The 12,889-nt window shown below is 40.1% G+C and overlaps 1 protein-coding gene across 5 annotated transcripts in view; it reads left to right on the top strand.

Moving 5' to 3' along the window:
- LOC138749600 (AP-2 complex subunit beta) overlaps positions 1–12,889 on the top strand; it is a 325,506-nt gene that overhangs the window by 190,840 nt on the left and 121,777 nt on the right. For all 5 annotated transcript variants that reach the window (XM_069911214.1, XM_069911213.1, XM_069911216.1 and 2 more), the window contains one exon: positions 11,967–12,051. In XM_069911214.1, coding sequence (XP_069767315.1) covers positions 11,967–12,051 — 85 coding nt within the window. The remainder of the gene's footprint in view (positions 1–11,966; positions 12,052–12,889) is intronic.

The raw sequence follows: 12,889 nt of genomic DNA, 5'->3' as shown, positions 1-12,889 counted from the left end.
ATGGTTGTCGGCAGAATCAGAGATGGCAATGAGAAAGTGTACAGGAACCATAGAAGAAACATAGAACACTACAACACAGAAAACAGGCCATTCAGCCCTTGTAGTCTGTGCCAAAACATCATTCCACTAGTCCCACTGATCTACACCCATTCCATAACCCATCAGTCCTCTCCCATCCATGTATCTGTCCAATTTATTATTAAACCATGAGTAGCCCACATTTACCACATCAGATGGCAGCTTGTTCCACACTCTCACCATTCTGATTGGAAATGTTCCCCTGAAACCTTTTCCCTTTCAACCTAAAGCCAGTTCTCCTAATCTAAGAAGAAAGAGCCTATTCAGATTTATTCTGTCCTTACCCCTCAATTTTGTAAACCTTTATCATATCTTCTCTTCATTGTTCTATGCGTCAAGGAGTTGAGATGGCGACACTGACAGAACCACTCTAGTGGCAGCACTGCTACTGGTGTGGACCTGCAGGGAGTATCATGTCAGGCCCAGGGGATTTATCTCCCTTTATTTGCTGTAAGGCAGCAAGTACCTCCTCCTCCTTATATGTTCCATGCCACTACTGCTCGTTTCCCTTCCTTCTTTACACACTATGCCTATTTCCTGAGTAAATACTGATGCAAAAAAACTGTTTAAGATTGCCCCCATCTCGTGAGGCTCCAGACACAGACAACCACTTTGATCTTCTTTGGGAGCAATTTTGTCCCTTACTATCCTTAACATGTAAAAAGCCTTCTGGTTTACCTTCACATTGATCTGCCAGTCCTGCCCCTCCTGAAGCCATTTCACTAATAGCAATAATGTCGTAATCCCACGTGCAAAAACTTGCCCTAAGTTTGTCTGCCTTTCCGACAATACTCCTTGCATTGAAATAAATACACCTGAGAACATTTTTCATGCACAAACTTTGATTTCTGTCTATGCATTAAGTCCTCGCATGACCTTTATCCTTTTTCACCTCACTAGCTACTCTGGTTCCCATCCCCCTGCCAATCTAGTTAAACCCCCTCTCCCCCCCACCCCCCCGGACCATGACCAGCAAACTTACCTGCAAGGATGTTAGTCCCCCTCCAGACCAGGTGAAAACCATCCCGTCGGAACAGGTCCCACCTTCCCTGAAACATGAAGCGCTCTCTCCTGCACTATCATTTTAACCGCGTTAACTTCCTATTTATAGCCTCACTCACACATAGCATGGGTGGAAATCCTGAGATCGCAGCCTTGGAGGTCCTGTCCTTCAACTTTGCGCCTAACTCCCTAAACTCTCTTTGCAGGACCTCCTCATCCTTCCTACCCACTTCATTTAATCCCAATATGGTCCATGACATGTGACTGCTCACTCACCCTCCTGAGAATATCGAGAACTTGATCCTAGATATCGCAGACCCTGACACCTGAGAAGCAACAGAACCTCCTATCTGTCCCCCTAACTATGGAATTCCCATCACTACTGCTCTCTCTTCTTTTCCCTCCTTCTTTTCTGAGCTGAGGGTCCAATCTCGGTGCCAGAGATGTGATGACTACAACTTGTCCCTGGTAGGTCATTCACAACAAGAGTATCCAAAACCGTATACTTATTGTCGATTGGAACAACCACAGAGGTGCCCTTCTATCTCTTGACAATCACCCAGCTACCTACCTCCTGACCAGTGGGGGTGATTGACTGCCTGAAACTCCTCTCTGTCACCCCATCTGCCTCTTGAATGATCTGGAGTTCATCCAGCTCCAGTTCCCGAACTCAGTTTGTCAGGAGCCGCAGTTGGATGCACCTTTTGCAGGTGTAATCGTCAGGGACAATTATCCCATAATCAGAGCAACCCACTGCCCCAGCTGACTCCATGTCCTACTCCTAATTTAATTAAAGGATTAAATTACTTCACCTGCTCTTAACAGCTGGAAGCAAGCTCGTCCTCAGCTTGCTGAAGCCTCTTGAGCCAAAGCCTCAAAGTTCCACTCCTACACTGGGCCACGCACACTGGCCACTCCTCTTCAACTTCCCCTCCTTTGATTTGTCCCTGCCAATTATCTCAAGTACTCACTCCCACAAATTGACACTCTGTTTAACCCTTCAGTTGCCCTCCTCTCTTTTTAAAGCTGCTCAATCACCTAGGCTAGTTCCCTCCATTCACAGCTCTCCCGAGTCCTTTGCTCCTCCTCTTACTGCGAGTGAGATGGATCAGCTGGTTGAATGGTGTCACAGCGTCAACCTTGCACTCACTGTTTGCAAAACCAAGAAACTGATTGTGGACTTTAGGAAGGGGAACCCAGGAGAAGACAAATTACTCCTCATCGTGGGGACAGCAGGGAACAGGGTAAAGAACTTCAAATTCCTGGGTTGTCAACTTCTCTGAAGATCTATCCTGGAGCCTTCATGTTGATCAAATCTTGAAGAAGGCTTGCCAGCGACTATACTTCATGAGGAGTTTGAGGAGATTTGTTATGTCACCAAAGACTCTTGCAAATTTCTACAGGTGCACCGTGGGGAGCATTCTGACTGGTTGCATCACTATCTGCTCTGGAGGTGCCAATGCACAGGACAGGGAAAGACTACAGAGAGTTGTGAACTCAGCCAACACCGACATGGGTGCGGTCTTCACTCCATTAAGGACATCCACAAGAGGTGGAGTCTAAAGAAGCAGCTTCTACCATCAAGGATCCTCACCACCCAGGCCACGCCCTCTTTTCACTGTTGCTCTAATTAATTTATTTTAAAATTTGTAATAAATAGCAATTTTTACATCTGTAATCCTGACAGTGAATTTTGATTCTGACCTCAGATACTGGCTGTCTGCAGTTTGTACATTTTTCTTTTGACAACGTGATTTACTCTGGATGCTCTGGTCTCCACCAACCCGTCAAATATGGGTCAGCAGGCTAATTGGCTGCTGTAAATTACCCCTAACATTAGACGAGTGGTAGAAATTTGGGGGTAGACGCTGTGTATGTGGGATTAATGTAGGACAAATGTAAATGGCTGCTCTGGATTTGGCTCAAGGCCTGATGGTGATCTGTGTCATTTTATAATTGTAAGAAAGGAGAGGGAACTTGATTGTAGCATACAGGATCCTGACTGGGCTTGCTAGGGTGGATGCAGAGATTAAATTTAAAAGTGGGGGATGATCTCCTGATGACCTTTCCAGAGAATGGAGCTGCAAGCATGGTGGGCACAGTATTTCGTGTTCAATATCTTTGGTGAAAATGTGTTAAATTTTACTGAGAGCAATTCTAGAAGCAAACATGCAAATTTCTCATTCCTCTGATTTTAAACCCTTTTGAGAATTAAATATATGTACCAAATTGCTTTGTAGGTTTTCTCTTGTTAGTTGAGAATTATGTAAAGAAAAGTAGTGCAGGAAGAATTAGTTTGCATTTTAATTGTGCCTTTCATGACCTCAGAACATGCAAAGTGTTTTAAAGCCCGTCAGGCAGTTTTGAAATAAAGAGAGAGGGCAAATGCTGAACAGGTAGGATGGCATCAGTGGGAGTGAAATGGAGCTGACTGTTTCAGGTTGTTCAGCACTGAGTGTTCTCAACATTTTCTGTAGTCGGATTTCCAGCATCTGTAGTAGTTTACATTTTAAAAGTAATTTTAAATTACTTGTAATGTGAAAAACAGTAGTGCCAGTTACATGGAACAAGCTCTCTAGTCACCAGAGAAATAATGGAGAGTCTCCAGGTGGCGCTCATGGAGTGAACACGTTTTGGTTTTTGCTCCATAAAATATACTATTTTTAACCTGTATCCACCTTTGAACTAACTTCACAGAAGTCAGAAAGATCTTTATTATTTCTCTAATTATACTTGAGTCTGAAAATTTTGAAGAAATGACTGAAGGAAAAGCTACACGAGCTAAAACCCGGGCAGAAGAAGGTAACGGCCGAGAGAAGAAACAACCAGACATTAAACTAAGTGAGATGACCTTCACTGACTTTTTAAAATTCTTTCGTGATGAATTCAAAGATGTTTGTCGCAAAAAAGACCTAGCTGAACTTCGTACAGCTTTAATTGCCTCAGAAGCTGAAACCAAAAAACAACATACCTTAATTGCAGCTCTTCAAACTGAAGTTCAACAAAAAGAGATTAGACTGACTGAGGTCGAACAGAAACTTTCCAAAGCAATTAAACAACTAGAAGCACTCCAGCTGAAAAGCATTGATTCAGAGAACCGTTCCAGAAGACAAAATATTCGTTTGGTTGGAATTCCTGAAGGCATTGAGAAAGGAGATCTCCTGACGTTTTTTGCCGAGCTTTTAAAAGAAGCATACCCATCCGAATTCCCTGCTGATCCACCGCTACTTGATAGAGTACATCGTATCTGGAACCGAAATGCTGAAGCTTCCAAACCCAGAGTGGTGATGGTCCGTATGCATTACGTGAGTACAAAGGATAGATTGATTCGTACAGCCAGAAGACTTGGAAATGTGACTGTTCGTGGCTTTAGTCTAAGAGCCTATGAAGATTTTAGTCCGGAGGTAGTACGCGCTCAAAGACTGTTTAAAGATCTGATGTCCGAATGTTTTGAGAAGAAACTGAAACCTGCGCTCCTGTATCCTGCGAGGCTCAGGATTTCTCCGGAGAACCAAGCTCGTCAAATATTCGACTCTGTGTCTGCAGCACGGAACTACCTGTCGGCTAATTTCCCATCTAGCGCGATCTCTCAGCCCGAGTGACCGATAAAAAATGCGGTAGATATTGGTCTTTTTCAGGTTAATAGTCAGATTCTGATTTCTGACCATTCGACAAAGTAATAGATCATTATAGCTTATTATATGTCTCATCCAGGGTGGGAACCTCATCCAGCTCTAGCCTTAGGGGCTGTTGAGGGAGCTGGAGCAGGGCGGAATCTTGGACTGAGCGGTTGGTACTGAAAAGAGATTGGAAGTGTTCTGACCATCGGTTGAGGATGGAGATCTTGTCGCTGAGGAGGACTTTGCCGTCTGAGCTGCGCAGCGGGCTTTGGACTTGGGGTGAGGGGCCGTACACAGCCTTTAGAGCCTCGTAGAAACCCCTGAAGTCGCCAATGTCCGCGCTGAGCTGTGTTCGTTTGGCGAGGCTAGTCCGCCACTCATTTTGGATCTCCCGGAGTTTGCGCTGAAGATGGCTGCATGTGCGACGGAAGGCTTGTTTCTTCTCTGGACAGGACGGCTTTGTAAGGTGAGCCTGGTGGGCAGCTCGCTTCTTTGCCAGCAGCTCCTGGATTTCCTGGCTGTTTTCGTCAAACCAGTCCTTGTTTTTCCTGGAGGAGAAGCCCAGTACCTCTTCAGTGGATTGCAGTATGGTAGTCTTCAACTGATCCCAGAGGGTTTCAGGGGACGGGTCCGTGAGGCGGGTTGCAACGTCGAGCTTTGCTTTGAGGTTTGCCTGGAAGTTTCCTCTCGCTTCGTCTGACTGCAGTTTTCCAACATTGAACCTCTTTCTGGGGGCTTTATTGTTCCTGGGCTTTGGCTTGAAGTGAAGGTTGAGCTTGCAGCGAACCAGCCGGTGGTCAGTGTGGCATTCCGCGCTAGGCATGACCCTGGTGTGGAGCACATCTTGTTTGTCACTTTCTCGCACCAGGATGTAGTCCAGGAGGTGCCAGTGTTTGGATCGGGGATGCATCCAGGTGGTCTTAAGGCTGTCCCTCTGCTGAAAAAGGGTGTTTGTAATGACAAGCCGCTGTTCTGCGCAGAGCTCCAACAGGAGGCGCCCATTGTCGTTGCACTTGCCGACGCCATGCTTGCCCAGGATTCCTGGCCAGGTTTCTGAGTCTTTGCCGACACGAGCGTTGAAGTCGCCCAGGATGACAACCTTGTCGGCTGTAGGGGTACGTTGGATGAGGTTGCGCAGGTCGGTGTAGAACTTGTTCTTTTCTGCTGGTTCCGCCTGGAGGGTTGGAGCATAGACACTGATGAGGGTGATGTGACGCTTGTTTTGAAGTGGGAGTCGCATGGACATGATTCGGTCCGAGAGGCCTGTCGGAAGGTTTTCGAGTTTGGAGGCAATGAAGCTCTTGACCATGAAGCCTACGCCAGATAGGCGTCGTTCATCCGAAGGCTTGCCAGACCAGTAGAGTGTGTAGCCCGCGCCGCGTTCTTGGAGGCTGCCTACATCTGCCAGGCGGACTTCACTGAGAGCGGCTATGTCGATGTCAAGTCTGAGGAGTTCATGTGCAATGAGGGCAGACCGACGTTCAGGTCGGTGGCTGTCAGTCTTGTCTAGCATGGTTCTGATGTTCCAGCATGCTAGCTTGAGTTTGTGAGCATCTTTTGAGGGGGAGGACGTGGAGGGGGAGGACGTGGAGGGGGAGGACGTGGAGGGGGAGGACGTGGAGGGGGAGGACGTTGAGGGGGAGGACGTGGACCTGTCCTCGGGCCTGCGCAAAGGAGCTTTTAGGTGGAGTGCAGTGCGCGCAGTACTGGCCCCACCCTTTACACCCATGGTTCGTGTGCCGTGGCCAAGCAAGCTGGGACGTGGCAGCGAGGTCCTTGGGTCGTAGGTTTTATATCGGAGTGGCCTTCTCCTATGCAGGTTTCTTACCCGGGCTGGAGGGGCCTGCCTCCCCTCCTAGGTCGGTCCATACTGCCCGGACCGGGGCCGAGGCCGCCGCAGTTCACCCTGTGCCTGGACTGGGGCCACCGCCTCCCACTCCCTGCCCGGACCGGGGCCTCCGCCTGCCTCACTCGACCGAGGCCGGGGCCGCCGTGTTCATCTTTAACACATTTTTATATATTTTCTTTCTCCTCTGTGAGAAATTTTTTTTTAAATGTATAAGTGTATGTTTAATTTTATATTAATCTATACTAATAATATGATTATATTCTTTACTATTTTATTTCTGAATTACTGAAAATGGCGATTTTTTATCTTTTGTTTATTAAAACTTTTCATGGTTTTTTTTTACATTTGCCATTTTCTCTTTGTCTTTCTTCATAAACTAATTTTAAAATGATTTAACTCTTTATGACTTTGTTTTATCAGTAGGTACTACACAATTACGATTTTTCTTTTATTTCTTTTTAAATATTTTTCTTTCAATATTTAGTATTTGATTTTAGCTTGAGTTATCCTTTTTATAAGTTTAGGTGGTGGATCTTATCTTAATATTAGGAGCTGCCGTCTGAAGACATGGGGGTAGGTTTAGTGTTATCTCTTCTTTTTTCTCTGATCACTCTTTGGTCAGATGGGGGGCTTTGTGGGTGGGGGTGGGTTTTGTTTTTCCTTCAGGGGTTCTTATGTTTCATTTTCTTTTGTTTTTTCTTGATTTTTCTTTTAGAACTACAGATATGGCTGACACGTCGTCATTTCCGGTCCTTCCTTATATCTTAATTCTTCTTCCAGGCGCATGGGTCCCTGCTTTGGTTAACCTTTTATATACTGGAGGGTTGACCTAAGTAATGGATCAAAACATTAATTTTGTCTCTTAGAATGCTAATGGTCTAAACAACATGTTTAAAAGGAGGAAGGTCTTTAAAGTATTCCAGAGACTGAAAGCACAGATTATTTTTTTACAGGAGACTCATGTGAGGAAGGAGGATAATCTGCGTTTTTTTAAATCTTGGAAAGGCCCACAATTTCATGCCAACTCATGCTCTAAGACTCGAGGTGTATCTATTTTTATTGATCCCTCTATTACATTTGTTCAACATGACATCACTGTAGACCCTAACGGCAGATTTTTATTGGTTACTGGGTTATTATTTAATATTAAGGTTGTCATGGTTAATGTTTATGCCCCGAATGTAGGTCACCCTGAGTTTTTTAGATCTTTGTTTACTATTTTACCCAATCTAAATGAATATCATTTAATAATGGGTGGGGATTCTAACTGTTGTCTGAATCCCCTGCTAGATAGGTCGAAACCTTCACAGCTCCTACCGAATAAATCGGCTACATATATTAACTCTTTCCTTACTAACTCTGGAGCTGTTGATATTTGGAGATTTCTTCACCCGACAGATAAAGAGTTTTCCTTTTTTTCTCATGTATACCATTCATACTCGAGAATTGATCACTTTTTTATTGATTCACGTTTTATTCCACTTGTAACTGCTTGTAAGTATGACATTATAGCCATTTCGGATCACTCTCCATTACAACTCTCTCTTAAATTCAAAGACTCTGTTTCTACTATTAAGCACTGGCGTTTTGATGTTACATTATTGCAAGATTTAGACTTTGTTAAATTTATGAAAGAACAAATTAACTTTTTCTTTTCAACAAATTACACTACGGAAATTTCTTATGGAATATTGTGGGATACATTCAAGGCTTATATTCGTGGTCAAATTATTTCTTACTCAGTAGCTTTGAAGAAATGCATCAAAAACAAGATTCATCTATTGGTTGAGAAGATTAAAGACATTGATAAGAAATATGTGACTGATCCTACTGAATACAAACAAAGAATTGAACTGCAGATGGAATATAATTTGTTACTTACATCTTCGATTGAAAACCAGCTAATTAGATCTAAATCTGATTTTTATGTGCATAGTGAGAAATCGGGTAAACTGTTGGCTAATCATCTGAAGAATATTTCAGCTAGACGCCAAATTGTGGAGATTCGCAAACAGAATGGAGAACTGACTGTTAACCAGGAAGAGATAAATCAATCTTTCCAAAATTTTTATACATCCTTATATAGTACAGAATCCCCTCAAGACCTTAGTAATATGTTTAATTTTTTAGAACATTTGAAACTCCCAAAAGTATTACCTCAAGATAACTTAGAATTAAGTAAACCCATTACAGATTCGGAGATCAATAATACTATTTTCTCACTGAACTCGGGCAAAGCACCAGGTCCCGATGGATATTCTGTGGAATTTTATAAAGCTTTTTCTTCTACTCTCTCTCCCTGGCTGATTAAGATGTTTGATGAATCTATCACATTGGGTAAACTACCACAATCATTTTACAGAGCTACGATTTCTCTAATCTTGAAAAAAAATAAAGACCCGACCGAATGTTCTTCTTATAGACCTATTTCTTTGTTGAATGTTGATTCTAAGATCTTCTCTAAAATTCTAGCGACAAGGCTAGAGAAGGTATTACCATATATTATCTCTGAAGACCAGACTGGATTCATTAAAAATCGTTATTCCTCCTTTAATATTAGAAGATTGATGAATATTATTTACACTCCTTCACATAAGTCTTCAGAATCTGTTATTTTACTAGATGCTGAGAAGGCCTTTGATAGAGTAGAATGGCCTTATTTATTTACAGTTCTTGAAAAATTTAATTTTAGTCCGATATTTATATCTTGGATTAAACTTCTTTATAATTCCCCAGTTGCCTCGGTTTTTACTAATACCCAAAGATCACCATATTTTCGATTATTTCGGGGCACCAGGCAAGGGTGCCCCCTTAGCCCTTTATTATTTAACTTAGCTTTAGAACCTTTGGCAATTGCTATCAGAGAAGCACCCAATATTACTGGTATTATTCGTTGCAGGGATATTCATAAAGTATCACTATATGCAGATGATTTATTGTTATATATTTCCAATCCTGAAAATTCTATTCCTGCAGTTTTATCTTTATTAGCCCAATTTAGTAATTTTTTGGGATATAAACTGAATTTAAATAAAAGTGAATTATTCCCTTTTAATGGATGGGTCCCTATTTATGATAGTTTACCTTTTAAAATAGCTAGAGACCATTTTATATATTTAGGGATTAAGATTACTAAAAAACATAAAGATTTGTTTAGGACTAATTTTTTCCCTCTATTGGACCTGATCGGCAGTTTACTTACCAATTGGTCACCATTATCCCTATCCATGATAGGCCGAATTAATGCTATTAAGATGATGATCTTACCTAAATTTTTATATATATTCCAAGCTATACCTATTTTTGTTCCTAAATCTTTTTTTGATAAGGTCGATTCTAAATTGTCCTCGTATATCTGGCAAAACAAGAATCCTAGATTGGGGAAAAAATATTTACAGAAATCTAAACTAGAGGGAGGGTTGGCATTACCCAACTTTAGAATTTATTACTGGGCAATTAATATTAGTTACTTAAGGTATTGGTTGAATTATTCAGAATTATCTCTAAATCCCCATTGGGTAAATTTAGAAATTAAACCGATACAAAATTTTTCAATTAGCTCTATTTTGGGAGCTGCTCTCCCTTTTACTCTTACTAAACTATATAAACTAATTGATAATCCAATGGTTAAACATACACTACGTATATGGTTTCAATTCCGGAGATTTTTTGGCCTAAGTCATTTTATCTTGGAAACTCCTATTGTACTAAATTTCCTTTTTCATCCCTCTCTAATTGATCAAGCTTATTTACTCTGGAAAGTTAAAGGTATAACATGCTTTTCGGATTTATTCTTGGATAACTCTTTCATGTCATTTGAACAATTATCCATGAAATATGATTTACCTTGATCTCATTTCTTTCGATATTTGCAGATTAGGAGTTTCTTAGTTTCGACTTTACCCTCTTTTCCCAATCGGGAGACTACGACTGTTTTAGAGGATATACTATATTCAAAATTCCCTCCAAAAGGTGTGATATCTAAATTATATAATATAATTACCAAAATAAATTCTGGGACTTTTGAAAAGTTTAAAAATGATTGGGAAAGAGAACTCAACCTTCATATTTCTAATGAAAATTGGAATAAAATTCTGCGACTGGTAAACTCTTCTTCTCTATGTGCAAAACATTCACTAATACAGTTTAAAGTTGTTCATAGAGCTCATATGTCTAAAGATAAACTCCATTGCTTTTATTCTCATATCGATCCTATATGTGATAAATGTCAATTGGAAATAGCTTCCCTTACACATATGTTTTGGTCCTGTCCCTCTTTACAGAATTATTGGAAGGAAATTTTTTCCATTATATCTACTGTTTTGAATATTGATTTACAACCACATCCCATTACTGCAATTTTTGGATTACCTATGATAGATTTGACTTATTTATCTCTTCCTGCGGATCGTATGATTGCTTTTCTTACACTAATGGCTAGAAGATCTATACTATTAAATTGGAAAGAGGTAAATCCTCCCACTGTTTTCCAATGGTTTACCCAAACTATACTATGTTTAAATTTAGAGAAAATTAGAAACTCTGTCTATGAATCCCCTTCTAAGTTTGAGTTAACCTGGCGACCATTTATTCAATATTTTCATTTGTAGTGAGTTGATCTGGCTCTGTTTTCTTTCTATGATTATGTATGATAATTGGGCTGTAAGATGAGATCGGAGTGATTGGCGTGGTTTAGCTATATCTGTAGGTTTTTTTTTCAAGTTTTTTTTAAGTTTTTTTTAAATTCAGATTTGTTTTTTTCTTCTTTTTTGGGTTTTTTTTCTCTTTTTTCATATATTGTTATTAATTATATCTTTTTTTTTAAGAGATAGTTCACACCCTAAACTGATCAAATTTTTTTTTATGATATATTTTTATTCTGTAATATTATTGTTTAATATCTCTGTATTAATTAATTATTTACTATGTATTTTTTTATATCTCTTTGAACTGTATGTGTTTATAAATTATAATAATAATAAAAAGATTGAAAAAGAAAAAGAAATAATGACTAACTCGTCTGCTTTTTTGATTGATTTTTGAAGGAAGAGGTTCGTCAGTGACGGAAGAATTTCCTTTGATTTTTTTCAAATGGACATGTGGTATTAAGCAGACCAGTCTAGAGAAACCGAGAAGCAAAGTCAGCATGCAAATCCTTGAATAGCAAGGTGGTGAAGTCACTGAATGTGCATGCAGAGCCAAAGATCAATGTGCAGGAAACATTTTTTTTCCTGTGCACATCCTTAGCTCTGTTACCAAAATAGAGCATTGATGTCAAAATTAAAAGCAATGAATTTTAATATAAAATAATTAAGTCTTGGGGTAAATTTTAGTCTTGGAGAACTCACAACTTTGGTTTTCTCTAATGAAGTGGTCTTCACAGGATGAGTGATCCAGTGTTTTTTTTGTTATTTCAGGTGGCTGTGAAAAACAACATTGATGTTTTCTACTTCAGCTGTCTAATTCCCCTCAATGTGCTGTTTGTGGAGGAAGGGAAAATGGGTAAGTGCTGGTGGTAACCGTGTAGCGATAGAGGCAACTTTCTTTGATATCCTTAGGGGCAAACATTTCAAAGTTGATTCTGTATCATTCAAAGAGCCAGTTGTTTATAAATTATATACAACACAGAAACAGGTTGTTTGGTCCATTTGATCTATCTTGTTATTTGTGTACATTTGCTACCTGACTTTGATCCTGTCAGTATTTAACAAAAAAAAGCTCTTTCAGGCAAACCTTGCTTTACACGATTTATACATTCCAGTTTCTACTCGCTTAAGTCAAATTCACATTAAGCGATTAATGGATTCAATGGGATTACAATGAATCCCTGTCCTTTCAGATCGTCCATCAAGGCTTACAAAAATGTTTATAAAAACTTTTAGCTGCATATATTGCCAAAACTGTTGTTAATAAAAATAATTATATTTTTCATTTATTTCATAATTGCATCAAAACTATTTCTTAGAAAAATATTTGTCCAAAGTCAACTTTGCACAGATTTTGATTTTTTTTCTCATTATACAATTTCCTACAGTTAGTGATCTCTTTTTTCTAAATTCCTGTGGACTTCCAGACTTCTTTCTGTGTTAGGATCAACATTTAGATTAAAATCTTGTTCAAATCCTTTTTGAAAACTTTCTGGAAATTTTGCAGCATTGGGAGCTTCCCCTGTAATTCTTCAAGTTGTGTAATCCTGTTCGATGTTTAAAATGGTCAAACCAACCAAAACTTGCAGCAAAAGTTTCTGATCCCCTTGAAATGTATTTTTTTTTAAGCATCAAAAAAATGCTATCTTCAATCCATCGATGAAATGGCCGTTCCATTTCAATCATTAATGGGC

The sequence above is a fragment of the Narcine bancroftii genome, chromosome 14, assembly GCF_036971445.1.
Source record: "Narcine bancroftii isolate sNarBan1 chromosome 14, sNarBan1.hap1, whole genome shotgun sequence".
Lineage (NCBI taxonomy): Eukaryota > Metazoa > Chordata > Chondrichthyes > Torpediniformes > Narcinidae > Narcine > Narcine bancroftii.
Note: the sequence above shows the minus strand (reverse complement) of the source record. Positions and strands in the feature narration are given on the sequence as shown.